The sequence below is a fragment of the Mirounga angustirostris genome, unplaced genomic scaffold (genome assembly GCF_029215605.1).
Source record: "Mirounga angustirostris isolate CCGP_5_RB_7025 unplaced genomic scaffold, mMirAng1.0.hap1 SCAF_5, whole genome shotgun sequence".
Classification (NCBI taxonomy): domain Eukaryota; kingdom Metazoa; phylum Chordata; class Mammalia; order Carnivora; family Phocidae; genus Mirounga; species Mirounga angustirostris.
The window spans coordinates 143,318,585-143,345,838 of record NW_026991713.1 but is presented as its reverse complement, the minus strand read 5'-3'; the positions used below and the strand labels follow the sequence as shown (position 1 = coordinate 143,345,838).

Here is a 27,254-nt window from a genome sequence, read left to right as displayed (position 1 = left end):
GCTGGCTGTGCGCAGTGAAAGGCAACAGTTGCTATTCGCCTGTAATTAAAACGGAGATTTAAGAGTCAGACGGTGGAAGCAGCTTAGAGGGAGTGAATATGGGGAGACAGATTGTCTTCAGGAAGAGAGACTAGAGCTGGTGGTAGAAGCAGAAGAATTTATGAGGCTCATGTGTCGATAGGAACTTTTTTCATGTCACTCTGTTCGTTCTGGCAAGAGGGAGACCTGGACGCCTCAGGATGGGTGACAAGCTGGCTTGGGTTTGTCTGCAGCAGGAAAGCTTCTGCCTGGCTCAGCTCCTCTCCGCTAATCGTCTGGCCATGGCCTCTATCTTGCAGGGAGCCGGTATATGGATTTACTCCTTTGATGGAAGCAGCTGCTGCTGGCCATGAAATAATTGTGCAGTATTTTCTCAATCATGTAAGTAACCCTGTTTATTTGCTTACAGTTTAGTCACGGCAGGTGAGGACTCCTGTCCCTGAAATATGGGCTGTAACAGAATTTTCTGCTGCACAGAAATAGCTGCTCTTCATTTATTCAGCACATTTTCATTGTATCTACTGATGCCAAGTGTTGAGTGGCGCTCAGGGGTACAGTGGTGAGTAAAAATAGACACCTAGTCCTGTAATAATTTTGAAAATGCTATTATTTGAGAAGTATGGAAAATATATTTTAAAAAGTAGATAACACTTGTCATCCCATCACTTAAAAACAACATATAGAGTAAGAATGCTAAGATCTTCCTTCTGAAGCACCCGCGGTTCCTCCCCAAGATGCCCACTTGGTTTGATAGAGACAGCCCAGGACTTCTCTGCTTGGGAAGGTCTGTCTGTAGACAGGTGCACACAAGTTGCTCTTCATTTTGAACAGAGTGGGATTTTTTTTTTTTTTTTTTTTTGGTAAAGATTTTATTTATTTGACAGAGAGAGACACAGCGAGAGAAGGAACACAAGCAGGGGGAGTGGGAGAGGGAGAAGCAGGCTCCCTGCTGAGCAGGGAGCCTGATGCGGGGCCCGATCCCAGGACCCTGGGATCACGACCTGAGCCAAAGGCAGACGCTTAACGACTGAGCCACCCAGGCGCCCCTGAACAGAGTGGGATTCTACTGTGTGTTTACTCTACAGCTTTTAGAAATTCAGTTAATATGCTATGGACATTTTTTCCTTATGGTATCCCATGTATAATCCGAGCCATAATTAATTTAGTCAGTTCCTTATTTGTTGAAATTTATGTTTCTGACATTTTACAGTTATAAACTGCTCCAGGGACTAGCTCTGTATGGGCAGCTTCAGCCTGCATACAGGTGTATCGTATTTCTGTAGGAGGGATTGCTGGTGTTCACATGGGACACTTAATAGGTCCTAATAAAGACAAAAAATGGGCAAAGGATCTGAAAAGACATTTCTCCAAAGATGATTTATAGATGGCCAATAAGCAATGCTTGACATCATTAGTCATCTGGGAAATGCAAATCAAAACTGCTAGGATGTCTGTAATATAAAAAGACAGTAATAAGAGTCAGTGAAGATGTGGAGAAATTGGAACCTCACACACTGCTGGTGGGAGTGTAAAATGATGCATCCTCTCTGGAAAACAGTCAGGCAGTTCCTCAAACAGTTAACATAAAGCTACTGTATAACCCAGCTATTCTCCTAGGTATATACCCAAGGGAACTGAAAATCGGTCCACACGAAAACTTACACACAAATGTCTGTAGCAGTGTTATTCGCAGTAGCCAAAAGAAAGAAACCCACATATCCATCAGCTGATAGATGGATAAGTTAAGTGTGGTCTCTCCACACACTGGAATATTTTTCAGCCATAAAAAGAAATGAAGTTCTGACACCTACAATATGGATGAACCTTGAAAATATTATACTCAGTGGTAGAAGCCAGACACAAAGGACCACATATTATAGGATTCTTTTTATACGGAATATCCTGAGTAAGCAAATCTGTAGAGATAGAAAGCAGATTAATGGAGGCGTAGGGCCGGCAGCAGAGGGTGGGTTGGGAGGGTGGGATGGGAAGGGATGATGAGAGATGGAAGTACTGGGGAGAGGGTGGTGGTTAAGGGGTACATGATTTCTTTTTAGGGTGAGGAGAATGTTCTGAAATTGGTTATGGTGATGGTTGCATGCCAGTGAGTTATACACTGTGAGTGGGTGAATTGCACGATAAGTGAATTTGTCTTGTTAAAAAGTGCAGTGGGGTTGAAATAGTAAGTCTTAACAGATTCCCACTGGAAAGGTTGTCTCTTTTGCCTCCCCGCTCCCCCCCCAGTTATATGTGAAGGTGCCCACTTTTTCATGTCCTCACCAAGCCCTGAAAGTTACTTGTCTTACGTTTTTGCCAATGTGGTGGGAGAAAAGTGGCATCTGTTTTGGTTTATACCTCCTAGTGAAGTTGAACATTTAAAAATGCATTTATTGGCCATTTGTATTTATTTTATGATTTTTCTCTTTTTGGGGGGTTCCAATTGGATATTTTAGCATAATAAAATGTTGACATGCTATCTCTTTGAAAAAAGAATTTGGGGGGCACCTGAGTGGCTCAGTCAGTTAAGTGTCTGACTCTTGGTTTGCTCAGGTCATTATCTCAGGGTCGTGAGGTTGAGCTCAGGCTCTGCGCTGAGCGTGGAGCCTGCCTGAGATTCTCTCCCTTTCCCCTCCCCCCCATCCTGTGCTCATACTCCCAATAAATAAATAAATAAATAAATGCGCCAGCTCATAGACTTAAAAAAAAAAAATTGGGGAACAGTACCCTTACGTGGTAAAACTAGACATGAGACTGAGGGGGTACAGGAGCCTGCCTGCCCCCTTTGCCTCTGTCTCCTGGTCTCTCCCCACGGCTGCTCCTCAGCTCTTTCCTCCCCTCCTTCCTTCCTTCCTCCCCTCCTTCCTTCCTTCCTTCCTTCCTTCCTTCCTTCCTTCCTTCCTCCTTCCCTCCTTCCTCCTCCCTTCCTTCCTCCTTCCTTCCTTCCTTCCTTCCTTCCTCCTGCCCTCCCTCCCTCCCTCCCTCTTTCTCTCTCTCTCTCAGAGATTGTTCTGTATTAGTGTATGTTAATCTCTTCTCTCTCTTTTCTTCATGGCGGCACAGCATTTCCTTGTAGGGATGAATCAGAGTCGTTGGAAGTGAGTCGTTGCCAGCCTCTGGCTGTCACACAGAGTGCTGTGGAGACTCCGCACATACGTCTCTGCACACGCGTGTGACCACGTCTGTCTGGTTCAGTACCGAAGGTAGAATTTTGCATGGAATGTGAGTACAGTCTTAACATAGGGTTGCCCACTTGCCACCTGAAGAGGAAATTGTACCAACTTACACTCTTTCCATGGCAGCAAGAATTATGAATCTTAAATTTGAAGTACTTTCAACATACAGAAAAGTACGGAGGATGATAGTAATACAACCCACATGACCCCAGAGTGACCCCTAAACAGATGCTGATCTTCAGCTTCCTGCTCCTGGTTTTATGCTTGTGCCATGCACTGTGTGTCCTTAAGGAAGGCACAGGTTGTTTGATATATTTTAAAGATTTATGTAAATACGTGTCAGACTGTATGCGTCATTCAACAGAGTGCTGGTGCATTCGGGCGTAGTTCACTCGTTTTGACAGCTCTCTATGTATTGAATGTATGAGTATTTTACGTTTATCCATTCGTCTTTTAGTGGACATTTCACTTGTGTCTACTTTGCTATTCCTGACAGGGCTGTGGTTCCCATTTTTTACCTGTCTTCTCGAGCATGTGGGAATGGATTTTAAAGAAATCAGGATGTATTCTTCAAAGTAGAATTTTTGGTGTGTAGGGTAGGGTGGATCTTGACTGGAGAGTATTAACTTTCCTCCATAGTCATCCTGATTGACATTCTGATAGTATTTTATAGCTCTCTTCTCCACACCCTCAGTAACACTTGGTACCTGGTATCAGATGAGCTGTCTCCTATTGATTTTTACCTTTTCCTGATTTCTGGTGAGGCTGAGCATCTTTTCATATATTTGTCAGCCATTTGGGCTTCTTTGCTGCAAATAATTATTCTTTGCAGTAATTCCACTTACATGGACTAGGCTGGTCCGAGTGCAGTGGTGTTTACAATTAATTGACCACTTACATGGACTAGGCACCCTTAAGACCTAACATAGGGTCAAGAACAGATGGGTAAGAGCTCAAACCTGTAAAAATCATAACCTCTGCTTCTGAGTTTAGAATTTTATTTTATGTATTTATTTAAAAATTTTTTATTTAAATTCAATTAGCCAACATATAGTACATCATTAGTTTCATATGTAGTGTTCAGTAATTTATCAGTTGTATATAACACCCAGTGCTCATGACATCACGTGCCCTACTATGTATTTTTTTTTTTTTAAAGATTTTATTTATTTATTTGAGAGAGAGAATGAGAGAGAGAGCACATGAGAGGGGGAGGGTCAGAGGGAGAAGCAGACTCCCTGCTGAGCAGGGAGCCCGATGCGGGACTCGATCCCTGGACTCCAGGATCATGACCTGAGCTGAAGGCAGTCACTTAACCAACTGAGCCACCCAGGTGCCCTACTATGTAATTTTTTAAAGATTTATTTATTTTAAGAGAGAGAGCATGGGTGCGAGGGGCAGAGGGAGAGGGAGAATCTCAAGTAGATTTCGCTGAGGGCAGAGCTTGACTCGGGGCTCAGTCTCATGACCCTGAGATCATGACCTGAGCCGAAATCAAGAGTCATATGCTTAACCGACTGAACCCCGCCAGGCGCCCCTAGAATTTGATTTTATTTATTTATATATTTTTTGAAGTTTTTTTTTAAGATTTATTTATTTATTTGAGAGAGAGAATGAGCAGGAAAGAGAGGGAGAGGGAGAAGCAGACTCCTGGCTGAGCAGGGAGCCCAATGCGGGACTTGATCCCGGAACACTGGGATCATGACCTGAGCTGAAGGCAGACACTTAACTGACTGAGCCACCCAGGCACCCTAGAATTTCATTTTAAATTAGGTAGAACTAGAAGTCATGAGAGATATTCACACTGGAAAACATACTGGAAAATCAGAGATTTTATCTACCATGCAGATTATGCCCTCATTTGGTACCTTTACTCCCCAGCTGGGAATGAGATTATGTGTTGTGGGCAACTTGTATTTAGGGGAAACAAATTATATTGGATTTCTTTTGGAAAATTTTTAAAATTTTAAAATTCTGAGGGCGCCTGGGTGGCTCAGTTGGTTAAGCAACTGCCTTCGGCTCAGGTCATGATCCTGGAGTCCTGGGATCGAGTCCCGCATCGGGCTACCTGCTCGGCGGGGAGTCTGCTTCTCCCTCTGATCCTCCCCCTCTCATGCTTTCTGTCTCCCATTCTCTCTCAGATAAATAAATAAAATCTTAAAAAAAAAAAAAAAGAAAAAAAAATTTTTAAATTCTGAAATGATTTCAGACTTAAAGAAATGTCAAAATAATACAAAGAATTTGTGTATCTTCACTAGATTGCCCAGTATTAACTATTATTATTAACATTTCATCTCGTTTTCTTTATTAGTCTCTCTTTATATACATACTGTCTTTTTGGGACCACTGGATAGCAAGTTGCTGACATAATGTAATGCCTTTTTCTTCCTAAATACTTTATTTAGTATGTATTTCCTGAAAACAGTTTTGTCTTCATAATCACATACAGTGATCAAATTCAGGAAATCAACTATGAGATCTCCCCATAGTACTAATCAGGAGTAGAAGATGTTGGGCAGTTCGCCATGATTGCTTTGGCGTTGGGGGGCAGGGGTGGGGGGCTGGCGGGCATGGCTGGGAGCATGTGGCTAATGGGCCACGTCCTTTCATTACTGGGGAATCCGTGTGGCTAACCCTGCATGGCTTCTCCTCTGCTCCTCATTTCCTGCAGATTTCCTCCTCTCAGTCAGGGTTAGACCTGAGGGAGCCAGAGGGCTGGGCCCACCGGTCTCCCAAGCTGGCCCTCCAGAGCCAGGCCCCATTTCTGGAGATGGGGGGCTATAGGAGGCTGGGCTCCCTGTGCTCTGCAAGGGCAGGAGAGGGCTGTAGCTGCCTCCCTTGCACCCCATTCCCTTCCTCTTGGTGGGGTAGGATGATCTGGGCGTGATTAGGCCTCTTAGGGGAGAGCTGAGCTGATGGCCTGGCCTCCACGTGACAAGTGTGCTGGCTATCCTCTTGGGCCACAGTCTCCGAAGCTTTGATCATGCTTTCCTGTCAGAATGAGTTTTGATCATGTACATCTCTAGGAATATGTTATGTACATTATAAAATAGGAAGAAAACCCCCCAAAATGTAAAGGATGAATAAACAGAAATTCTAGTATTTTCTTCCCTCACCTCAGGGACCTTGTTCTTGGTTCTATTTTCTTCCTCATTTACTCACTAAGGAATAGTATTACTGCTTTTTCCCCCTTTAACTGTAATCTGAGGTTGAAGACTTCTGGGCTTAAAAACATGATAGTTAGGGGCGCCTGGGTGGCTCAGTTGGTTAAGCGACTGCCTTCAGCTCAGGTCATGATCCTGGAGTCCCTGGATCGAGTCCCGCGTCGGGCTCCCTGCTTGGCAGGGAGCCTGCTTCTCCCTCTGACCCTCCCCCCTCTCATGTGCTCTATGTCTCTCTCATTCTCTCTGTCTCAAATAAATAAATAAAAATCTTTAAAAAAAAAACATGATAGTTAAAACCATACAGTAAAGATGGTTTTTTTTTCCCCGCCCCCGCCCGTTTTTACCGAGCTGTAAATGCAGACCTCCCTGTAGAGGCTGAGGGTAAGCAGCGCACTGCTGTCACTTAGGCGTGTTGTGAAGTGATGACCACACCCCGTCTGGTGAGTGTCCATTGTCTCATGGAGATACAGGCACAGAGAGAGATTGTTTCCTTGTGGCTGGAACTCCGGATTTACTCTCCGAACAGCTTCCGTCTTTATCATATGGCCGTGCTTGCTGCGGTCGTCGTGTTGTATCTTACAGCCAGAAGTTTGTGCCTTTTGATTGCCTTCACTTTCCCCTTCCAGACCCCTCTAGAAGGGATCTTTGAAGGCTGAAGGTTTCAGAGCTGATTTCTAACCAGAGCTCTTGGAAGTGGGGGATTATAGAAAGTAAAGCTCAGTTAAGGGCTTGTAAAGATGCAGTTTTTTCCTACCAGAGGACGTGTGATAATCACCTTCTATACTAGGCTCAACCAAGACTGTCACAGGTTTTCTTTCTTTTTAATGATTTTATTTATTTGACAGAGCGAGACAGCAGGAGAGGGAACACAATCAGGGGGAGTGGGAGAGGGAGAAGCAGTCCCTCCACTGAGCAGGGAGCCCGATGCAGGGCTCGATCCTAGGACCCTGGCATCATGACCTGAGCCAAAGGCAGATGCTTAACGACTAAGCCACCCAGGTGCCCCTTTTTAAAGAGCTTCTTAATGATTTAATAACTTCCTTGTGCCTTTCCATGAACTTGTAAAAGTGTATCAAGTAAACTCTGAAAAATATTTTAAAATATAAAACTTCTCTTAAATCCTCAATAGTAGTGATATTATAGGGAAATTATTCCTATAACTTATGAATGTGTACAGGCACACTCATTTTATTGTGCTTCACTTTATTGCATTTCACAGATACTGCGTTTTTTACAGATGGAAGGTTTGTGGAGACCTTGTATCAAGCAAGTCTATGGGTGCCATTTTTCCAACAGCATTCACTCACTTTGTGTCTCTGTGTCACATTCTGGTAATTCTTGCAATAGTTCAAACTTTTTCATTATTGTCTTTTTTTTTTTAAGATTTTATTTATTCATTTGGGAGAGAGGGCAGAGAGAGCACATGAACAGGGGGAAGGGCAGAGGGAAAGGGAGATGCAGAAGCAGACTCCCTGCCTAGCAGAGAGCCCAATGCATCTCGATCCCAGGGGGATCGCGACCTGAGCCAAGGCACGAGCTTAACCCACTGAGCCACCCAGGCGCCTCTATTGTCATATTTGTTATGGTGATCTTGATCAGTGATTATGACTTGCTGAAAAGTCAGATGGTAGCACTTTTTAGCAGTAAAGTTTATCTTTTTCAAGTAAGCTCTACTCTGAACATGGGGCTTGAACTCATGACCCTGAGTTCATGCTCTACTGACTGAGCCAGCCAGGTGCCCCCATAAAGTATTTTATTTCTTTAAGGTATATACATTGTTTTCTTAGACATAATGCTGTGGCAGATTAATAGACCATGGTATAGTGTAAATATAACTTTTATATGCACTGGCAAACCACAAAACTTCCTTTGGCCTGTGTTATTGCGATACTTTATTGTGGGGGGTCTGGAGCTGAGCCTGCAGTGTCTGAGGCCTGTACAGTGCATGTTGTTTTCATGATTTAAAAACATGTATGAAAGTAGTATAACCTGCAGGCTTAAACAAAGCCAAACAATAACATTTAGAGGCTAACTAATCAAAAATTTAGAAATAAGCATTAAAAAACCTCTGAGTTTTCGGGCGCCTGGGTGGCTCAGTTGGTTAAGCGACTGCCTTCGGCTCAGGTCATGATCCTGGAGTCCCTGGATCGAGTCCCGCATCGGGCTCCCTGCTCGGCGGGGAGTCTGCTTCTCCCTCTGACCCTCCCCCCTCTCATGCTCTCTGTCTCTCATTCTCTCTGTCTCAAATAAATAAAATCTAAAAAAAAAAACAAAACAAAAACCTCTAAGTTTTCTTACATCGCCTCCTCCCCCCAGAGTGTTAACAGCTGTGAATAGATTTCTACATGAATGGAATCCTGCTACATAAATGGGATCCATCTACTTCTGCAGTGTTTTTAAATGTTAGCAAAATATCACAAACTTATTTTCACATGAGTACAGAGAAACCTGCCTCATTCTTCCTGACCCAGTACTTGATAGTAGCGATGCGCTTTAATTTGAATAACCATTCACGCAGAAATGGGTGCATTAGTTTCTTGCTTTTAACAATTTACCATAAAGTTGGTGGGCTTAAAACACAGAAATTTATTTTCTCACAGTTCTGGACAACCAGAATTCCAGAACCAAGTCATCAGCGGGGCCACAGTACCTCCAGAGGCTTTGGGAGGAATGCTTGCATTTGGCTTCGAGCTCCCGTTGGCTCCTGGTGTTTCTGGCTTCTAGATGCATCCCTCCAATCTCTGCTTCTTCCTTCTCATGCCATTTCCCCCACGTGTCCGTGTCATCTTCTCTTCCTCATAAGGACACTTTATACCTTGGATATCATAAAGACGTATCATGGTCCTTTCAAAAAGTTGGTTCTACCGATTTCTTGTAAGCACTAGCATTTAAGGTAATAACATGGCTGCCTCCGCCCGCATTCACAAGGTCTCCAGGTTTTCGTTATTGCAGATGCATTCTACTGAACACCTGCGTCACGAAAGCTTTCTCTGTTACTTGGGGTTATTTCCTTAGGAGAGAGTCACAGAAGTGGAGTTAACTGTGCAGAAGACTATAGGTACATTTTAGGGCTTTGGGTAAAAATGACCAGACTCATCTTCAGAAGGATGGTACTCTGGTGGTGGTTATGATTTTTAAAGGGTGCATCTGTTGTCTCCAGTTTTCTCTGGTGGAGAGAAATGAGGCGGGCCTGCCCAGGTGGGAAGGGTCAAGGTTGGGCTGTGGCCCCAGCGGCCTGCAGTGTGCCCTTCCCCAGCTGGAGCCCATGACTGCCGATCCCAGAAGGACCTGCCTGCGGGGCGTGGGGCCCGAGAGCTGCTGCAGCCACCTGGTGGCTGGGTGGCTGCCACCGAGCCCCTCCCCAGTGCCCCCCTTACAATGAGGGCCCTTACAGGCCCTCCCTCCTTTCTGGCGCAGATGTGGGGTTGCGGAGGGCCCGGGGCGCTGTGAGACACCCGTGCACGTCTTAGCTGGGGTCTAGAGCCCACGCGATGGAACAAGAGTGCCTTACAGGGGAAGTGCCCAGCTCCTGAACTTCCATGAACTTCCACAGGGAGTCAGAGTGGATACAAGAGACCACAGTGGAGCCACAGCGCGGATGCTGGCCAAGCAGTATGGACACATGAAGATCGTGGGGTTGATAGACGCTCACTCGCCTTCTCTGCCCAAGAACCTCTACCGGAGCCCAGGTACCTGCTCCTGTGCCGCTGGGGTCCTCTGCTGGGGCCCTGCTGCCAGCTCCCACCGGCCCCGCTGAGGTGTGGCTCCCATTCATCAGTCTTTTATTGCTTTTAGATTTGGGGTCACAGAAGATCTTTCCCTGTTTCCTGGTTGTACAAGAATTCGCCCATTTTCTTCTGGTACTTACATGGTTTCATTTTTTGTTTACATCTTTGATCCTTTGTACTTTATTGTCATGCGTGGCGTGAGGTGTGGTGTTCTCAGATGGCTTCCCCGTTGTCCTGGCTTCATTAAACTATTTAACAGTCCATCTTTGACCTAGTGATCTGAGAGGTTGTCTTTGTCATGTATTCCGAATTTCCATCTGTGCCCAGGTCTGTTTCTGGACTTGCTATTCTGTTCCCCGGGTCTGTCTGTCCACACACCAGACCCACACTGTTGACAGCTTGCAGAGGCTTTTTGTAGTACGTTGGACTGTCTGGTCGGCCAGTCCCCCTGCAGCTTTCCCTGTTCAGTGTTCCCTAGTATTGCTCGTGTATTTTTCTGTGTAAACTTGAACATCAACTTGTCTAGCTGCTTGGAAACCGTGTTATTGAGACTGGCAGATTTGTAAGCCAACTACCCCTTTATGCTTTTGAGTCATCCTCTGTAACAAGGGACGTCTTTTGTTCAGGTGTACTTTTGTGTCTACAGGAGAGTTTAAAATTTTTCCTCCTAGACATTGTGCATATAACTTTTTTTTCTTCCTAAGTGTCTTTCTTTGTTGCATGGAGTTTCACTGCCTTCACGTCCTCTGCCTATTGTCTGAGTGTGAAGGCTGTTGGCGTCTGCTTGCCAGTTTTATTTTATTTTATTTATTTTATTTATTTGACAGAGAGAGAGCGAGAGCAGGAGCACAAGCAGGGGGAGTGGGAGAGGGAGAAGCAGGCTTCCTGCGGAGCAGGGAGCCTGATGCGGGGCTCGATCCCAAGACTCTGGGATCATGACCTGAGCTGAAGGCAGACACTTAACTGACTGAGCCCCCCAGGCGCCTCTGCTTGCCAGTTTTATATTCTGCTGCTCTACTGAATTCTTTCATTGCTTGAATTTATTGATTTTCCAGGGTTTTCCATGTATGCTACCAGACAGGCTGCCCATAGAGATAGATTTACTGCTTCTCTCTGACTTGTGTACCTCTGATTTCTTTCATTTAGTTGCACTGGGTAATACTTCTCGTAAGGGGTTGAATGTGTTGGGGACAGTGGGCATGCACCTCATCCTAACCTTAGTGGAAATGCCACCTTAGGTGAGATGCTGGCTTTAAGGGTAAGGTGTACATGTCTTCTCTCATGTTAAGAAAGTATCTGGCATTTTCTGTATTCCTGACTGTTTTTTACAGGAATAAGTGTAGAATTTTGTCAAAGGCTTTTTCAGCATCTACGAAGAAAACTGTTAATTTTCTCTTTAGATCTACTAATAGAGTATATTAGTGAATTTCCTAATAATGAACCAACTTTATGTTGTTGGTATAAATCCGATGTGGTGTATTTTCTTAATGTGATGTTGGATTGTGTTTGCCAGTTTTTTATTTAGTGTTTCTGTATGGCTATTCATTTATAAATGATACTGGTCTTTGATTCTGTTTTATCGGGTGTAGACATCAGTGTATCTCAGAGAATTTGAGTCTTCCTTCCTTTTTTGTGCTCTGGACCAATTTATACAGCATGGATGCCCTGTGATTTTTGAAGGTTTGGCAGGATTCTGTGAAACCATCTGGACTTGGTCTTTCTTTGTGGTACGTTTTTCTGTTTCTTCCATAGAAACTGGTCTGCTTATGCTTTCTCATGTTTCATGGGGGCCAGGTATGGTAAACTGCATTTTCCTAGGAAATCCTTTCCTGCAGGATTTCAAACTTCAACTCACACAGAGGTCTGCAGAACCGTTTCTCTGTCTCCTTCTAAGAAGTTCCAGTGGTTATTTTCCTGTATCGTTTCAGTCTCGCCTGCCTCCCGACTCAATCCTCTCTCTCTCCCCTTTCTTGTTCAGTCTTTGGTGGTTTTCTCACTTTCCCGCAGTACTGCTTTTCCACTCAAATGTCTTCTGCCTTGAGCACCTCGTGACTGAGTCTTCATTTTAAAAAATTTGACCTTTATTTTGTTTTGTTTTGTTTTAGCGGTTTACAAGCTTCTCAGAGGTCATCACTTGCATTCTTTTTTTTTTTTTTAAGATTTTATTTATTTATTTGACAGAAAGAGACACAGCGAGAGAGGGAACACAAGCAGGGGGAGTGGGAGAGGGAGAAGCAGGCTCCCGGCCGAGCAGGGAGCCCAACGCAGGGCTCGATCCCAGGACCCCTGAGATCATGACCTGAGCCGAAGGCAGATGCTTAACAACTGAGCCACCCAGGCGTCCCCCTTCCTTTTTTTTTTTTTTTTTTTTTTAAAGATTCTGTTTTTAAGTCATCTCTGCGCGCAGCATGGGGCTTGGACTCACAACCCCAAGGTCAAGAGTTGCCTACTCCACTGACTGAGCCAGCCAGGTGCCCTGTTAACCTTTGTTTTCTACCTCTTTCCTGAGTTCCATTTTCCTTTCTCACCGTTGCAAGTGTGTGCCTGTGTCTTTCTGTTCTCAGTTTTGAATTTCTGAACCAGGATGCTTTCTCCACTCTCCACACTTGTTTAAGGATGTATCCGTGCAGAGTGTCGTGTTAGCTTTCTTCTACCTCTTTGGTGGTGGTGGTTCGGAGGGAGGGGCGTCTTTACTCGCTGCGGTGTTTTGCCCCCGGTTCCTGTGTCCTCCCTGGAGTAGCTGTGTGTGGAGAGGGCTGGAGCTTCTGGGCTCAGAGGCCTGGCTGGTGTGAGCATCCTGCTTCAGGACTCCCTCCCCAATGTCTCCAGGGGAGTCCTTGCTAGATGGTCCTTTTTTGGTTGTTTTTGTTTTTGGAGGGGGGGTGTATGTAGTGAGGCCAGGCCCTGTGTGTCCTTGCTATGTTTTTGTCTTGCCAGATCCTGGAGTTCCCCCACTTGCTTTCCTATTCACTGCTCAGTTTCCACAAGGTGTCTGCCAGGAGTGGGGCTGTTCTGCTCCGTCATGTCCCATGTGCATTTTTAAGTTGCTTCTCTGGGGCTGTGCTTTCCTCCGCCAGGACGATTTTTCTGCCACAGGATGGACTTTTTCTGGGAACACGGCACTTCTGTCCCCTTGTCTCTCTCCGGTGTGGCTTTCTTCTAGACCTGCTCGCTCTCTGTGGAGACTAGGTGTGCATGAGCAAGAAGTCTCTCTGCAAGAAGAGAAATGGACGTGGCTTCTCTCCATAGGAGCGAGGAACAGGGCTGTTGGGGTGCTCTCTGTTGTCCCACTTCTGGGGAAGGGGTGGGATTCATGTGGCTCTGTTGCCTTTGCTGACTTGTCAGGTTTGAGAGGATGTGCGGGGAGGTTCAGATTCACAGAGCTGCCTTTGCCTCGGTTACCCCTCTTCCCTTGTCCTTTTATTCTTTATGACTCCTCCATCTTCTGCCTGGGCGGGACCACAGTCTCCTCCTGGTGGCATAGATCCTGGACCGCATGGGAGCGAGCTGAGTGGGGAAAAGAGAAGGTGACCGGCCCGGGGTCACTGGTTTGGAACCTGCCTCAGTAACGCCCTCATTTGCAGGCAGGCACTGACCTGAGCTCTCCATTCACACCAGTCCACAGCCTGGCTCCCTTCCCGGGCCCGGGATCATTGGTGATGGACACCAGCTCTCAAGGGGGCAGTGGGATGAGGGGCTCCCTCAGCATCTGAGCCCCACTGTATCAGCCCGAGAATGAGGTCTTATCAGATGGGAGCCTTATACAAATATGGTCATGAATGTTGCCTTCTAGGTATGATGAAATAAGGAAAACTGTGAAAAGCTATAGGACGATAAGGGCTGTGATTGCGTCAAGCTCTTAAACTGTGACGGGTGGCATGGGGAGTGTTTCCCCAGACCCGGCACACACCTGGCACGTGCCCCTTGTTTCCCAAGACGTGCAGGTGGAGAATAGACAGTTGATAGAAGCTGTGACTGATACTGTGTATGTCTATGAAGAGACGGATCTTACTTACCATCTCAACTTGGAACAAAATTTATTTCTGGTTTTAAATATATATAATTGCTATAAAAAATTCTGGAACCCAAAGAGCGGAATAAGAATTAAGACCCCCATCATCACGAACTTTTTCAGTTGAGACTCATGCTTAGCAAGCTTGCTTTCTCCCCCAGATCTCCCCGTGGCCCCTCTGAGCAGTGGACTGGCCCATCATTTCTAGTGATGTCCTGGGAAACAGTTTTTTATCTCCTTAATGTGAGAAAACCAATTCCCACGTACTATGAGGGTTACTAAATTAGTCCATCACTGAACAAAATGTCTTAATTCTGGTGTTTGACCCATAGACAAATTTGAAGATCTAAGCTCTTCAGATGAATCCTGCCCTGTTCCCCAGAGACAGAGGCCCTGTCGGAAGAAGGGCCTCAGCATCCATGAGGGGCCTCGAGCCTTGGCCAGGATCACAGCCATCGGACTTGGAGGCAAGATGCAGCGGCCTTGCTGTGGTGAGTGCCCCCAAATCCTGCTGGCTCTTCGGCTGTGCATCCCCAACAGTTCTCGGCCTTCTGAAATGTGGGCCCTGGGGGGAGGCTGCAGCTCACAGACTCAGAATTGATTACAGGGATAGAAAGACATTGATCACTGGCTAGCTTCTGGATTCATCCTTTAATTTTCCTTTCCATGGGTTATGTTACAAATAGAATTTTCTCTCCAGCAGTGGAAATACAGCAAAGCTGGGATTTCATTTATCATGTGGTAGGTCAGCTAGTGCAGAGAAAATGTTGAAGTCTGGTCTCTGCCCACTTCACCAGCTGGAGGTGGATGTGTCTCTGGGCAGGCTGTTGCTCTCTTTTCTCAAAGTGCTAGATTGGAGAATTGTCGGATCATATACTTTGTGGGCTAGAAGTGAGTTTACTCTCCCACTGTCAACGCCTCATGGTGAAAGCAGGGGACGCTGACACTCTCGCTCTGGCCTGACCGAGTGCCCAGTCTTAAGTGTGAGTTACATCTTTGATGTCTGTCACCCATCGGTGGCCAGGCCAGTCCTGCTGGTCTAGCAAGGTGGGTGGATGGGCCCATCTCGGGAGCCAGTACCCCTGGACTTAGAAACCGACTTTCCCAGTCAGCGGAGACCATGCTTCGGTCAAGAATATATAAGTTACTCCATTGCCTCCCATGACCCTTGGAAGGAGTTTTAGTGCTGGATTGGGAGCTCCAGGCCCACCTTCTCCCATCAGCCACAGAGGGGTGGGCTGACTGGGCCAGTGGGGAAGCTGCCCCCAGCCGTGGTCAGGCTGCTGCTGGGTGAGAACAGCATGCTCCGGGGCATTTGGCTGGGTGGTTCTCTTGTGAGGAGTCCATGCTGCCTGTCCCACCTGAGGTATGGTGGGGGCACACACAGGAAGACGGGTCTTACCCAGGGTGGGGGGTGGTTATTAACTTGTGTTGCTGTACAACACATGTTTTTTGTTTTTTTAAAGATTTTATTTATTTGAGAGAGAGAGACTGAGAGAGAGAGAGCATGAGAGGGGGTAGGGTTGGGAGGGTCAGAGGGAGAAGCAGACTCCCCACTGAGCAGGGAGCCCGATACGGGACTCGATCCAGGGACTCCAGGATCATGACCTGAGCCGAAGGCAGTCGCTTAACCAACTGAGCCACCCAGGCGCCCCCAACACGTTTTTTAAAATGGAATTTGTTCGAGTTCCCAAAGTAATCTGGCCCAAACCCGTTTATACAGAAGTCTTTTTAGGCACCCACATAGGCAGAGAAACATTCACCAAAGAATGATGCCCATTGTCCCTTAGTTGTGCCATTTCATAATTTTGGTTTTCCTCTTACACCTTGTGATATTTAAATTCTCTATATGTGCGTATATTCTGTTTGCCAATGATGAAAAAACATTTTCTTGCAGGCAGATGCATTCAGAGGTTATGTAACTTGGTGTTACTGCTGTTAATCTTTAGCCCGGGGCCTCCCGCCTCCCTGCTCAGCCAGATCTGTTTAGCTGGGGCTGACTGACCCAAGGAGCAGCGCCCCCAGATGTGTGTGTTGAAAAGTCACAGGGAGCACGAAGGCTGGTGTGTGTGAGATTTCGTTCCCAGCTACGAGGACCACTTAGTGGTCTGGTTTTCCTTCGGCTCAGGAACCTGTGAACACAGCTGACCGTTTCCTGCTTTGTCCACTCGGCAAAGCGGCACATGGTGTGATGGAAGGGGCGCCAGTCCCCATCCGCATGCTCTTGCTGTGGGACACAGACTGGTCCCCACGCCCCTCGGAGTCTTTCCTCACCTGCACACCGCACAGTTGGAGCCGATGGGGTAACGGCCAGCTAGAGAACAGTTTTCTTTCTGCTTGCCTGAATCCTGGGCCTTCCCTCGTGCCCGGATTCCTCTGGGGTGGTTGAATTTGGAAGGAGGAACTCTGTCCCTTTTGTGCTCACGTGGGTGTATGTCCCCCATTCTGTCCACAGAGCAGGTGCCTCTGCCAGGCTACGTCACCTTCAACAGCAGTGATGAGAACCCGCTGGAAGGGAGGGACCTCTGCTACAGGGACGTCACCTCCCCGATCAATGAGCGGGATGTGGAGAGCAGCAGCGGCAGCAGTCGGGGTGCGTGTGGGGCCCCGTGCGTCACCCCTCTACCCACCCAGCGGGCGCACGGAACTGTGGCGGGTCCAGCCAGTGGAGAACGAGGGGGTGAAGGGTACCACAGGGTCTGGCTTTTGTGAGGACTAAGAACGTGGCTCGGAGACGGGGGAGGTGCAGGATCTGCGGGAGTCGTTCCTAACCAGGGAAGCTCCTTGACTGGCAAGGCCTCGGGGAAATGTCTGTTCTGTTACATGTACCATTTGTTCGGGAGCTGTTGACAGAGTGTCTGCGGGGCCAGGCACTGTTCTAGATCAATGCTTGGATTTATCAGTGAACAAAACGGGCAAAGCCCCTGTCCATGTGCTAGGGCAGGAGGGCTTGGGCCGGGCAGCAGAGAACAGTGAGCGGTTTCAGGAGTTGGATGCAGTGGGTGCGGGGCTCTGGGGAGGCCCTGCAAGGGACACCTGTGGTCAGCTGCCCTTGTCTTGACTGTTGTCAGAAGAGCACGCCTTCGGCGCCAACCTGGGGGTCGGGAGGTGCAGCAGCAGCAGCGAGGGCCTGACAAGAGCCCCGGGAGTCAGCAGTGAGGCCTCTCTGGAGAGCAACGAGGTGAAGCTTCTCCTTTCTTGATCTCCCACCTCCCTCCCCTTTCATGGTGCTGTGGGGGCTGCCTCCTCCGAGAGGGCAAGTCTGGTGACAAGGACTTCGTGCGTGTCAGACACACAGTGTCCTTGGCCGCCCTCTGTGAGCAGCGACCACCGTGCAAGTCACCAAGGAAGCCTCTATGTGGCCGGTGGGGCGGTTTCCCAGCTACGGTTTTGGGACAGAGGGTAGAGTGGATGCAGCTCCATTAGCTGTGAGCCCCGTAGTGTTAACTTCAAGCACGCTTCTTGCCACAGGATTCGGATCATGCCTGTAAAAGTTCGGTTCGCAAGCAAACTAAAAGTTATATGAAGACCAAGAATCGTTACAGCAACAGCGAGAGCCAGTGGCCTCCCAGCACCGGGCCTTCGGGGGCAGCCTCTTCCCCGGGATCGATGCCCCAGACCGAGAGGTCCCGCCATTCAGGACCTCAGGTAAGGCCATCTGTGAAGCCGGCAGGTAGACCTCTCGTGCTCCGTGAGGCCAGGCACCGTGGAGAGCAAAGTGTGGTGATGGTTTTCCCCCAAATGATCGGGGAAGCTAGTCAGGCTGAGGAGTCCTAAGGGCTCCAAGTGCCAGTTGTAGGGTTTCTGTTCCATCCCTTTCCATGGGCGGGATCTGTCTCTCCCCTTGGTTTCCATACTTTACTCAGCCTCCCTGAGCCTGGGGCGGAGAAAAACAGGACCAGTCTTAGGGAGCTGCTTTCAGAAGAAGTCCGTGACAAGATGCATATGAAGCAGAGAGAAAGTGGCGCTTAAGGAAATTTGCCATCTCTGCCCTCCTCATTGTGGGTCGCTCTGGCTCACCAGCTTCTTTTTTTTTTTTTTTTTAAGATTTTATTTATTTGCGAGAGAGAGAATGAGAGACAGAGAGCATGAGAGGGAGGAGGGTCAGAGGGAGAAGCAGACTCCCTGCTGAGCAGGGAACCTGATGTGGGACTTGATCCCGGGACTCCGGGACCATGACCTGAGCCGAAGGCAGTTGCTTAACCAACTGAGCCACCCAGGCGCCCGGCTCACCAGCTTCTTAGGGGTGATGGGTCCGGCACAGCAGATCAACTGTTTATTGACTTCTCCTGCCCTCTGTGGGCATAAGTAGTACAAAGATGAAAGAGAGAAGTACATTTTTGCCATTTATTAAAGTCACAGCTCTGCTATTCACTAAAAGCCTGCAGTTTTGCTGGCTTCTCCTTGTGGCCCCTCCAGAGAGCTCTCTCCAGGGCCTATGTTTCCAGGCTCAGTGAACAGCTACACCTTTCAACTCCTTAAATACATGTTCATGGGAGAGTGGGTGGTGGTGGTGCTGGGATCTTAGGCTGTTTCAGAAAGTAGGTTAAGGCAAATGGCAGAGTAACAACCTTTGAAAATTTGCTCCTCCATTAAAGGCAATAAACTGGCAGAAGTGGTCAGAATAATTTTTTTCAAAACTCTGTGAATCAAGCAAAAGCTTGGAGCAACCTGGAAATGTTCATTCAAGAGAAGTGGCTGAATCCCAAAACTGCAAGCTTTGTAGCACTTTAACTCGCTTTAGTCTCATCTGCATGCTCCAGTGCCAGGGTATCTGTGACAGCCAGTGCAGGGGCTCTTTCAATGCTTCATTCTCAAATAATTGGCATTATTGGATGCATCTGATGACTCCCTAGGAGGCCATGCTTACAAAACTGTATTTGACTTGACTGAGAGCTTGTCTACCCAGTATAACAAAAACCCTCTGCTTGGAGAATGTGTGTTGAAAATAATTAGAGTTATATGTTTTAACTTTGCAGCTGCCTGAGGTATTGGATAATAGTTGGGGCAAATAAGATTAACCACAAAAGCTGAAAAGGAAAAACTGGGGAATGCGATGTCCATAGGAGGTTTGTAAAGCTCTGACATATTCCTGGGAATCTGGGAAGCCACACACTTGCTTAAGGCTGTGTTGTGTGGATGGTCAGGAAAGACGTGAGAATACATCTGATGGCCTTGAGGTTCTAACAAGGAGGAAGTAAAGGCTGAGGTAGGACTGTCATCTGCCTGGCTGAATGTCGAAGATGTGCCCGAGCCAAGCCTACAGAGCTGTGCAGCAAAGAGGGGGAGACTGACTGGTCTCTGGTGTTTACGGAAATCTGTCCAGTCCTTAGCTGACCACTAAGCTAGCCGAGGAGAGACTTCTGTGGCCACATGTGAGAAAGAACACAGACTTTATCAAAAAGGCACTAAACGAATAACCTCTACAACAAGCAGCAGCAACAAGCTGTGGAGATGGAGGAGAATTCAATCTCCAGAGCCACCACATTAAGATGTCGAATTTGAGGGGTGCCTGGCTGGCTCATTTGGTGGAACATGTGACTCTTGATCTTGGGCTTGTAAGTTCAAGCCCCCTGTTGGGTGTACAGATTACTTAAAATCTTGGAAATGTCCAAATTTCAACAAAAAGACAAGATGTGCAAAGAAACAAGGAAGTATGGCTCACAGGCCATAAAAAGTCAACAGAAGCAGTGCCTGAGGACGGTCATGTGGGACTTACTGGACGAAGACTCTAGATCAGCTTTTTCAAATATGTCCAGTGAGCTCAAGAAAACCTATCTAGATAGAGAATATCAATAAAGTGATAGAAATAAAAACGAATCAAATAGAGATTCTGTAGGTGAAAAGTACAATGACTGAAATGAATGTTTCACGAGAGGGCTCCACAGCAGACTGGAGCATGCGGAAGGCCCCACAAACTTGATGTTGATCAATTGAGATTATCCCGTCTGAGAAGAGAATGAAGAATGAACTGAAACCCGTGAGACCCCATTAAGCAGCCAGCATACAGATAACTGGTGTTCCAGAAGGAGAGGTGGTAGAGAAGAGCACAAAAAAGTGTTTAAGAAATAGCCAAACCTTCCTACATTTGATCCAAGAAACTGTATGAACCCTAAGTAGGTTAAACTCGGGTCCACAGCTAGGCCTAAAGTAATGAAACTGTCCAAAAACAAAAGGCGAAGCTTGAAGGGAGCAAGAGAGAAGTGAGTCCTTTACACATAAGGAAACCTCCTAAGATTAACTGCCAATTTCCCATCAGAAACCATGGGACCTAGAGGACATTTGATGACCGTGTCAGAGTAATGAGAGGAGGAAAACAAAACTCCACCAAGAATGCTATATCCGAGCAAAAACTGTCCTTCCAAAGTGAAAGAAATTAAGACGGTCACGCGGTCGCAGGTAAACAGACTCCGAGTTTGTTGCTACCGGACCCGCCCTCCAAGAAGCACTAACACCGTCCAGGCTGAAGTGGAGACAGACGGGCTGAGGCCCTCCGGACCGTCTACTCTGCCTGAGGGCACAGAGAGGAGGGGGCTGGAGCCCTTGGCGCCAGCAGCACCGTCCCACTGGGGGGGTTCGGGGACTGGCGGCACCGAGGAATGCACGCCTGGCAGGAAGGGCCCTGCGTTGCCGCAGTGCCTCTGTAGGTCCCCACCCACCCTCTGACCCACTCTGGCTCGTCTGCCCTCCAGGACCTCGCCACGCTGCTAGAACAGATTGGGTGTCTCAAGTACCTGCAGGTGTTCGAGGAGCAGGACGTGGACCTCCGCATCTTCCTGACCCTCACTGAGAGCGACCTGAAGGAAATTGGCATCACGTGAGTGCAGAGGGGCCCTTGGTTTCCGCCGAGCCTGAAGGGGCCAGCTTAGCTTGCAACGTCCCAAGGCTGCGGTGGAACAAGCCGCCCTGTCCGGAAGTCCGTTCGCTCCCTGCAGCCAGCTGGCCTCTCCAGCCCCCCAAGCTGGCCCGGCTGTCTACTTGAGAGCTTCCCAAGGTGGTGGGAGGCCATTCACAGCCTGGCCCTAGCTGGCCTGGCCTCCCTGTTGAGTGAAAACAGCAGCAACCAGGCAGGGGAGGCAACCAGGCAGGGGAGGCCAGCCCCAACTGGGTCACTGCTTGGAACCCTTTGTTTCTGTCATCTGTCCCAGGATCCTGGGGGCCACTCTCCCCCTTCCAAGCTGGGACCTTGCCTAGGGGACCATCTTGGTGGAAGGACGGTCCGTGGCACCTCTGCACACCCCGCCCATCTGTGTACTTCTCTCAAATTCACCCCTGCAGGCTGTTTGGGCCGAAGAGGAAGATGACCTCGGCCATTGCTCGATGGCACAGTGGCGCCCGTCCCCCCAGCGATGCCCTGGAGCTGGCCTATGCTGACCGGCTCGAAGCCGAGATGCAGGAGCTTGCCATCCAGCTGCACAAAGTAGGTGGGGAGCAGGGGAGGGGCCGTGCGAGAGGGGCGTGGAGACACGGCTGCAGCGAAGGACGCAGAGAGGAGAGCGAGCAGTGGGGACAAGTACCCAGGGTCAGCAGGGGAAGCAGCCGGGACAGGCGATGGGACAGCAAGGGCAGAAAGCGGTACTGTTCCTGTGCCCAAGGGGAGATGCACGGGCAGGAGCGCGGGCGGACCCAGAAGATAAAGGGGGAGGGCGGAGAACCAGCAGCCAGCACGGACACCACCGCGCTTGGGCAGAGGCGGCTCCATCTGGAGATGGGCGTCCCCATCCTCCAGCCCAGGGGACGGCAGAGAGAGCCGGGGTCGGGGTCAGCCAGCCTTGCACGCCCCCAGCTCACTTAGGCACGCGGGCTCCTGCGTCTCGCACGGCAGCGCTGTGAGGAGGTGGAGGCCATGCGAGGCCAGGTGTCGCAGGAGCAGGGGCTGCGCGCCGTGCTGGAGAGCTGCCTCCTGGAGCAGGATGGCGCCCAGAAGGACATGCACGCCCAGCTGCAGGAGACCTGGGCCCTCGCCCGGGATGCCGCTCTCATCCTGGACCAGCTGCGGTGAGTGGGCATCTGAGCTGCCCCCAGGCCCAGGCCCGACCCTGAATCACCGATGCCTCCAGATTCTTCCACCAAGGGCTTGTTGGTAGGGCCTCTTGGGGTCACTCACTGTCGTCCTCCATTTTGTTCCAGCTCTGTCTGCAGAGCAGACCCAGGCAGCAAACAGGGCCCCGAGAATCTGCACGCTACATGCAGCTCGTCCTCTGCCTGGGTCTCGGGCCTTGAGAGCTTGCCATGAAGGCGGAGCCCCACCTGCCACTCAAGGAGGTGCGGGTGTCTGCCGCCCCCGCGGGGGCCAGGGAAGGCACTCTTGCCAGGCCTCTCCCTCACCAGCACTTGGCCTTGTGTCTGGCAGAGCCTGTCAAGCCGAGCTGTCAGCCAGAGTGAAGCAGGAGGTGTCCATCCAAGGGTCCCCCCTGGGCACAGCCCTCCCCACAGCTGGTAAGAACAGTGTACTGGCTCAGGATTGCATAGACGCTGCCCTGGGCCCCGTGTTAGCACCTGTTCTGGCACTTATCATACTGACACTCCATCCCTCCTCTACACCATCCCAGGCTCCAGAGTGAGGGTGCCCTGTCACCCCCATTTCCTCCCCATGATGGGAGGCAAAAGCCCTTGGGCCCTGGCCAACTGTGCTGTCCAGGATCTGCAGTGACTTCTGCAGCCTACAGCTGGGGCTACCCCAGGGCAAGACCTCCCTGTAAGCCAGGGACCCTCACACTTTCATTCCTGGGGCCGGACCCTGACAGGGCTTTAAAGAAACAGGTGGGAGAACGTATTTTGGTATAACAAGGAGGTCACGCAGGAACCAACAGCTGGGTGGGTCCCCTGGTCGCAGCAGCTCAGGACAAAGCGGGCAGGACCTGTGGTGACCACACAGGCCCCAGGCCCACCTGGTTCTCTGTCCACAGACTCCAACGGCTGGCCAGCCTCCCTGCAGGCCCTGAGCCTCCCTGAGCTGTCAGGAGTATTGGAGGATCGAGTCCAGGAAATGGGTGAGTCTCCAGGAGGGCAGCCAGTGGCCTCACCCCCAGCAGGGGCCGAAAGTGGGTGAACAGGGAGAGCCCCGCCTGGTCAGCCCTGACCCCTGGGTCAGCCCTGCCCTAGCCTACTATCCCCCATGGCCACGCAGTCCTAGGCACCACCCCCCACCCCCGGCCTTCTCACACTTGCAAAGCAGTAACTAACTGCTCCCGTCCTCAGGGCGAGTGCTATGCTCAGTGACCCAGAGCTTGGAGAAGCTGCAAGTGCTGAACGGGAAGGAGAACTGGCGGGAGCCTTAGCTGGGAGGGACGGTGAGTGTCCGCCAGCCCAGGCCCCGGGCTGGGAGAGCAGGGCACCCTGGGCAGCAGTGAGCTCTCCCTTCAGTCTTCCCTTTCCCTTCTCAGAATCCGACGTTGGGTGACTGATCCACCCTGAAGCTGTGTGCCTGGAAGACAGGAGCGCGGACAGCGAGCGGCTGCAGCGGGCCGGAGGATCAGGCCCCCGAAGCAGCAAGCAGGATAGGGCTGGGGCGAGGAGGGAGGCCCACACCAAGGCAGGACGAGGGCCTCTAGGCCAGAAGCCCGGGGGTGAGGCCCAGAGCGGGCAGGGCCACGGGGAGAGAGCGGGTCCCCGTACACCGCAGGTGCCACACGGGAGAGGACTGGGCACTTGGGCAGCGTATGTCATTGGCTGGAAAATAAAATGTAAGCTCTGCTGGTGAGGGGCTCCATTCTGATCCCGCCACCTGCAGTGCTGGCTGACAAACCAAAGCCGGGCAAGGCAGGCCGAGACCACCGTGTGCAGAGCAGGGCAGACCGCCTGACCCCCTCCTGCTCTGCCATCCCCTGCATCGAGGGCTGCCTTTGCCCCGAGCCCCATCGAGTCTACAGAAGCAATCTGAAGAGTGATGCACACCCCCAAGCCCCAAGGAAGGAAGAGAGGAACAGGTACAGGTATTTTATTTACAGAAAGAAGTGCCTATGCCCCCACGTACTGGCCACTTCATCGAGGCTCTAAGGTGGAAGAGACGCTCAGGCTGGGCCGGAGCACAGCTTTCCTTACCAGGCCAAGCAGGTGCTGTGGAAACTTTGTTAGCTTCACTGAGAAGTCCTTCCGGACATAGGGCCAGTGGTGACCTTCCCGTCTGTGGTGGCTCGGCGGTTGTCATTCTGCACACTCGGCCCGTGCTTCCATACCATGTCCTGGAGCTGCCTGCAGCCTGTGCTGGGAATGCAGAAAGGGAGGCTCGCAAAGCAAAGAGCAGGGAGCTCAGCCCTGGAGCAGGTGTAGGGCCGAGAGAGGCCTGAAGCTGGCAGTCCCACAGCAACCACAGGGAGGCGGACGCCACCTCCCCCTGGGACAGGAGGCCCGTATCAGCTCCACGCTGAATGGACCCCAGCACTCTTGCGCCTGGCTCCCGCCCTTAAGTCCTTGGGTAGTGGGAGAAGCCCCCCCCACCCCCCCGGGTGCACTCAGCCCCAGGCCTATGGCTGGGACCAGAGAACACACAGAGCAGCCGAGAATGGACTTTCCTGTCCTTTCTCTTTCAACAACTCCAGCTCGGCCTCATGGCCCCACCTAACCTTAGGGACCAAGCCCCAATGGGGTAAAGGGGCTTCGAAGCCTCACTCCCAGTTCACACACCATAGGAAAAATTAAGTAAGACTAACCACCACCAAAAGTAACAGTACAACATTCTAAGCTGAGCCAGCTCTTCTCTCAGCCCTGGGGCTGGCTGGTGACAGGACTCAAGGCATGCTCCACAAGAATAAAGGGACTTCTCGATGGTCTGTGTGTTTACCTACTCACGTGGATGAATGGGGGATACCTCCACCAACCTGAGTCTCATGTGGAGTTTGCGCCTTGAGGTAGGAGAAAATGTCCTGAGCCTGGAAAGCCAGGCCATCTACTGACCAGGGTGGGCTCCCAGTAACCTGGCCACCACCCGGTAGCTGCCCAGGGCAGCAGAGAGGAGTTGTGAACACACACAGGAGGAGATACGTCTCCTAGGAGTTCAGGGCACAGAACCAGGGGAGGGCAAGAGACACGCCGCATAAACTCAACCTCAGGAGGAAGACGGGAGGAGCTTCTCCAGCGCTTTCTTCTGCTTCTCAGTGGCAGCGGCCAAAGCCTCAGCCAGTTTCTCCTCGGGCATCATGTTGAGCACCTTGAGAGCGAAGAGCAGCTGGTACTTGGCGGTGCTGGTAAAGGCGTTGCTCAGGAAGTTGGGAAAGCCACCAACTCGGTCCTTTTGGGTATAAAGTGGGACGCGCACAAGCCCCAGCACCTGCACAGAGAGGAGACCGGAGTGGGATCAGGCCCCCACACCAATGGTGCAGCCCTAGCAGGAGGAGCCTGTGAGCTGCTAGGCCAGGGGAAGGGCAGCCAGGTTGCGAAGGCTGTAATGCGAGACCCGGGCTGGGTCTGGTGAGGCGGAAGCCAGCCATACCCTTGGAGCAGTGCAGCCCCTCTACTCCCCAGGCAAGTTTCAAAGCTGACCCCATGCACCCATGACCACCCTTTGCACTCTCAAGTCCCAGCTCCCATCCGCTGGCACGAAGCCCCCAGTTCATACCCCATGCTCCCCCTTCCACGGGTGAATCCCAAATATCCCAAGTATGACTCCCCGCCCCTCCAGACTATAAAACCCACAGACCCTAAGAGCCTTCATCACCCCAACCGTGAGATCCAGCCCATGAACCAGCCCTAGCTTCCCACCTCCCCAGAAGGCACCACCCCATCCCATCCTCCCACCGATCCCACTCCCCGCTCCCAGGATTGGCAATGGCAGGCAGCAAGGCAGATGGAACACAGCCCCGAGGGAACCCCAGCCCCGGGCCCCTCGCTCCCACACCTGCCCCCAGTTCCCTCTCCCCACCCCGATGCTGGAGACAGCGACACCCCACCCAGCCCGGCCAGGGGACCCTCAGGGGGACGTGTTACCCATCGGTGCCTTCCACGGAGCCAGAGCCAAACCCCGGGGCGGGGGGCGGGGCCCGGGCGGCGGCCCCACCTCCAGGCCGTGGTCGCGCGAATGCACCGCGCTGATCTCCACAGCGTGCAGCTGCTCCAGCGTCAGCTGCCGTGCGTACAGGTGCGCCACGACGCGGTGCGGGCCCTCGGTCAGGTGCGAGCTCAGATAGTCGGCCTCCGTGAGGCGCAGGCAGCCTAGGCCCAGGCCCAGCACCCGGTTCAGACCGTCCTCCAGAGACCAAAAGCGCCGGTCCACGAAGCCCCCGGGAAAACCCAGCAGCCCGTCGAAGCGCATCTGCATCTGCAAGGGAGGGCCGGGTCACGGGCGCGGGGTGCGAGCGGCGTCCCGTCCCCCGCCCGCCCACCCGCGTCCTCACCAGCACCGAGAAGCGCATGGGGATGCGGCCGAAAAGCTGCCCGGGGTTGGCGGCGTACAGCATGGCGTGGCACGAATGGCTCCAGCCCGGCCCCAGGCGCATAGCCTCCACCCGGCTGATCTGCTTCAGCTCCGGCACCGCCGCCGACATCTTGACACTGCCCCGCCGCGGCCGGGGCACCGCTGCTTAAGTGCATGCGCGGGCCCGCCCCCGTCGGGCCTGGCCAATCTGAAGGCGGGCCGCCCTTAGGCCCGCCCCTCCACCAATTGCCGACGCCCATCGGGGCCGAGCCCTTCGCGGCGCTCCGTCGCGTCGTTGAGGCGCAGAAGGGGCGTGTGCAAAAGGAGGGGGCTGCGCGCGCCCCCGCCCACGGCCCTCGAGAACCACGACGCCCCGGAGGCACGGCGCCCGCACCGAGCTCTCTCGAGACGAGCGGGGCCTCGGGCGGGCGCTGCTTCCGGGCTGGGGCTCCGACTGCCCACAACGAGTCCTATGCCTTCCCCCAACGCCTCCCTGGGAGCGACGCCCCACAGGCTTCACACTACCAGCCCCGGCCTCGCTCCCCGGCCGGCGCCTCCCAGAGGAGGGCTGCGCGGAGCCCCAAGACCAGAGGTTACGACCCTTCCCTGCACGCGCGCCAGCCAAGCACTCCCATCCAAGGTCACTGCCGGTCAGCGCGACTCCAGAAGAGCAAGGAAAGCAGGGCCCGGCAGAGCTCCGGCTGCCCCCACAGTCCACGCACAGCCCCTGGGGCTCCTAGACCCAGCCTGCTGGGGGAGGAAGTACCTTAAATCCGAGCCCAGCAT

At 51.2% G+C, this 27,254-nt stretch overlaps 2 protein-coding genes across 19 annotated transcripts in view; one reads left to right on the top strand and one right to left on the bottom strand.

The window, feature by feature from the left end:
* Positions 1 to 23,812, top strand: part of ANKS3 (ankyrin repeat and sterile alpha motif domain containing 3) — a 30,452-nt gene extending 6,640 nt beyond the window's left edge. For 2 of the 9 annotated variants that reach the window (XM_045874803.3, XM_064592483.1), the window contains 13 exons: positions 339 to 420; positions 9,930 to 10,065; positions 14,449 to 14,607; positions 16,572 to 16,709; positions 17,188 to 17,297; positions 17,588 to 17,764; positions 20,809 to 20,933; positions 21,395 to 21,536; positions 21,942 to 22,114; positions 22,470 to 22,555; positions 23,026 to 23,109; positions 23,318 to 23,409; positions 23,483 to 23,812. In XM_045874803.3, coding sequence (XP_045730759.1) covers positions 339 to 420; positions 9,930 to 10,065; positions 14,449 to 14,607; positions 16,572 to 16,709; positions 17,188 to 17,297; positions 17,588 to 17,764; positions 20,809 to 20,933; positions 21,395 to 21,536; positions 21,942 to 22,114; positions 22,470 to 22,555; positions 23,026 to 23,109; positions 23,318 to 23,397 — 1,492 coding nt within the window. In that variant the 3' untranslated portion in view covers positions 23,398 to 23,409; positions 23,483 to 23,812. Of the gene's footprint in view, positions 1 to 338; positions 421 to 3,132; positions 3,259 to 9,929; positions 10,066 to 14,448; positions 14,608 to 16,571; positions 16,710 to 17,187; positions 17,298 to 17,587; positions 17,765 to 20,808; positions 20,934 to 21,394; positions 21,537 to 21,941; positions 22,115 to 22,246; positions 22,382 to 22,469; positions 22,556 to 23,025; positions 23,110 to 23,317; positions 23,410 to 23,482 lie in introns of those variants that run through there. The other 7 variants (XM_045874805.3, XM_054507463.2, XM_045874811.3 and 4 more) reach the window with 7 other exon arrangements.
* On the bottom strand, positions 21 to 26,602 carry NUDT16L1 (nudix hydrolase 16 like 1). Of its 10 annotated transcripts, none has more exons than XR_010411827.1 (6): positions 26,449 to 26,602; positions 26,042 to 26,372; positions 25,163 to 25,385; positions 24,161 to 24,322; positions 20,851 to 20,913; positions 10,073 to 13,611 (listed from the first exon to the last, which is right to left on the bottom strand). XR_010411827.1 is itself a non-coding variant. In XM_045874878.3 (4 exons), the coding sequence occupies exons 1-3, from the start codon at positions 26,596 to 26,598 to the stop codon at positions 25,164 to 25,166; spliced, it is 633 nt and encodes a 210-aa protein (XP_045730834.1). In that variant the 5' UTR covers positions 26,599 to 26,602; the 3' UTR covers positions 24,044 to 24,322; position 25,163. The 10 variants fall into 10 exon arrangements, 3 of the variants coding, with proteins under 3 accessions (XP_045730834.1, XP_045730837.1, XP_045730838.1); XR_010411824.1 differs by lacking the exon at positions 10,073 to 13,611 and adding an exon at positions 16,000 to 17,993; XR_010411825.1 differs by lacking the exon at positions 10,073 to 13,611 and adding an exon at positions 16,000 to 17,601.
* Between the last annotated feature and the right edge of the window lie 652 nt (positions 26,603 to 27,254).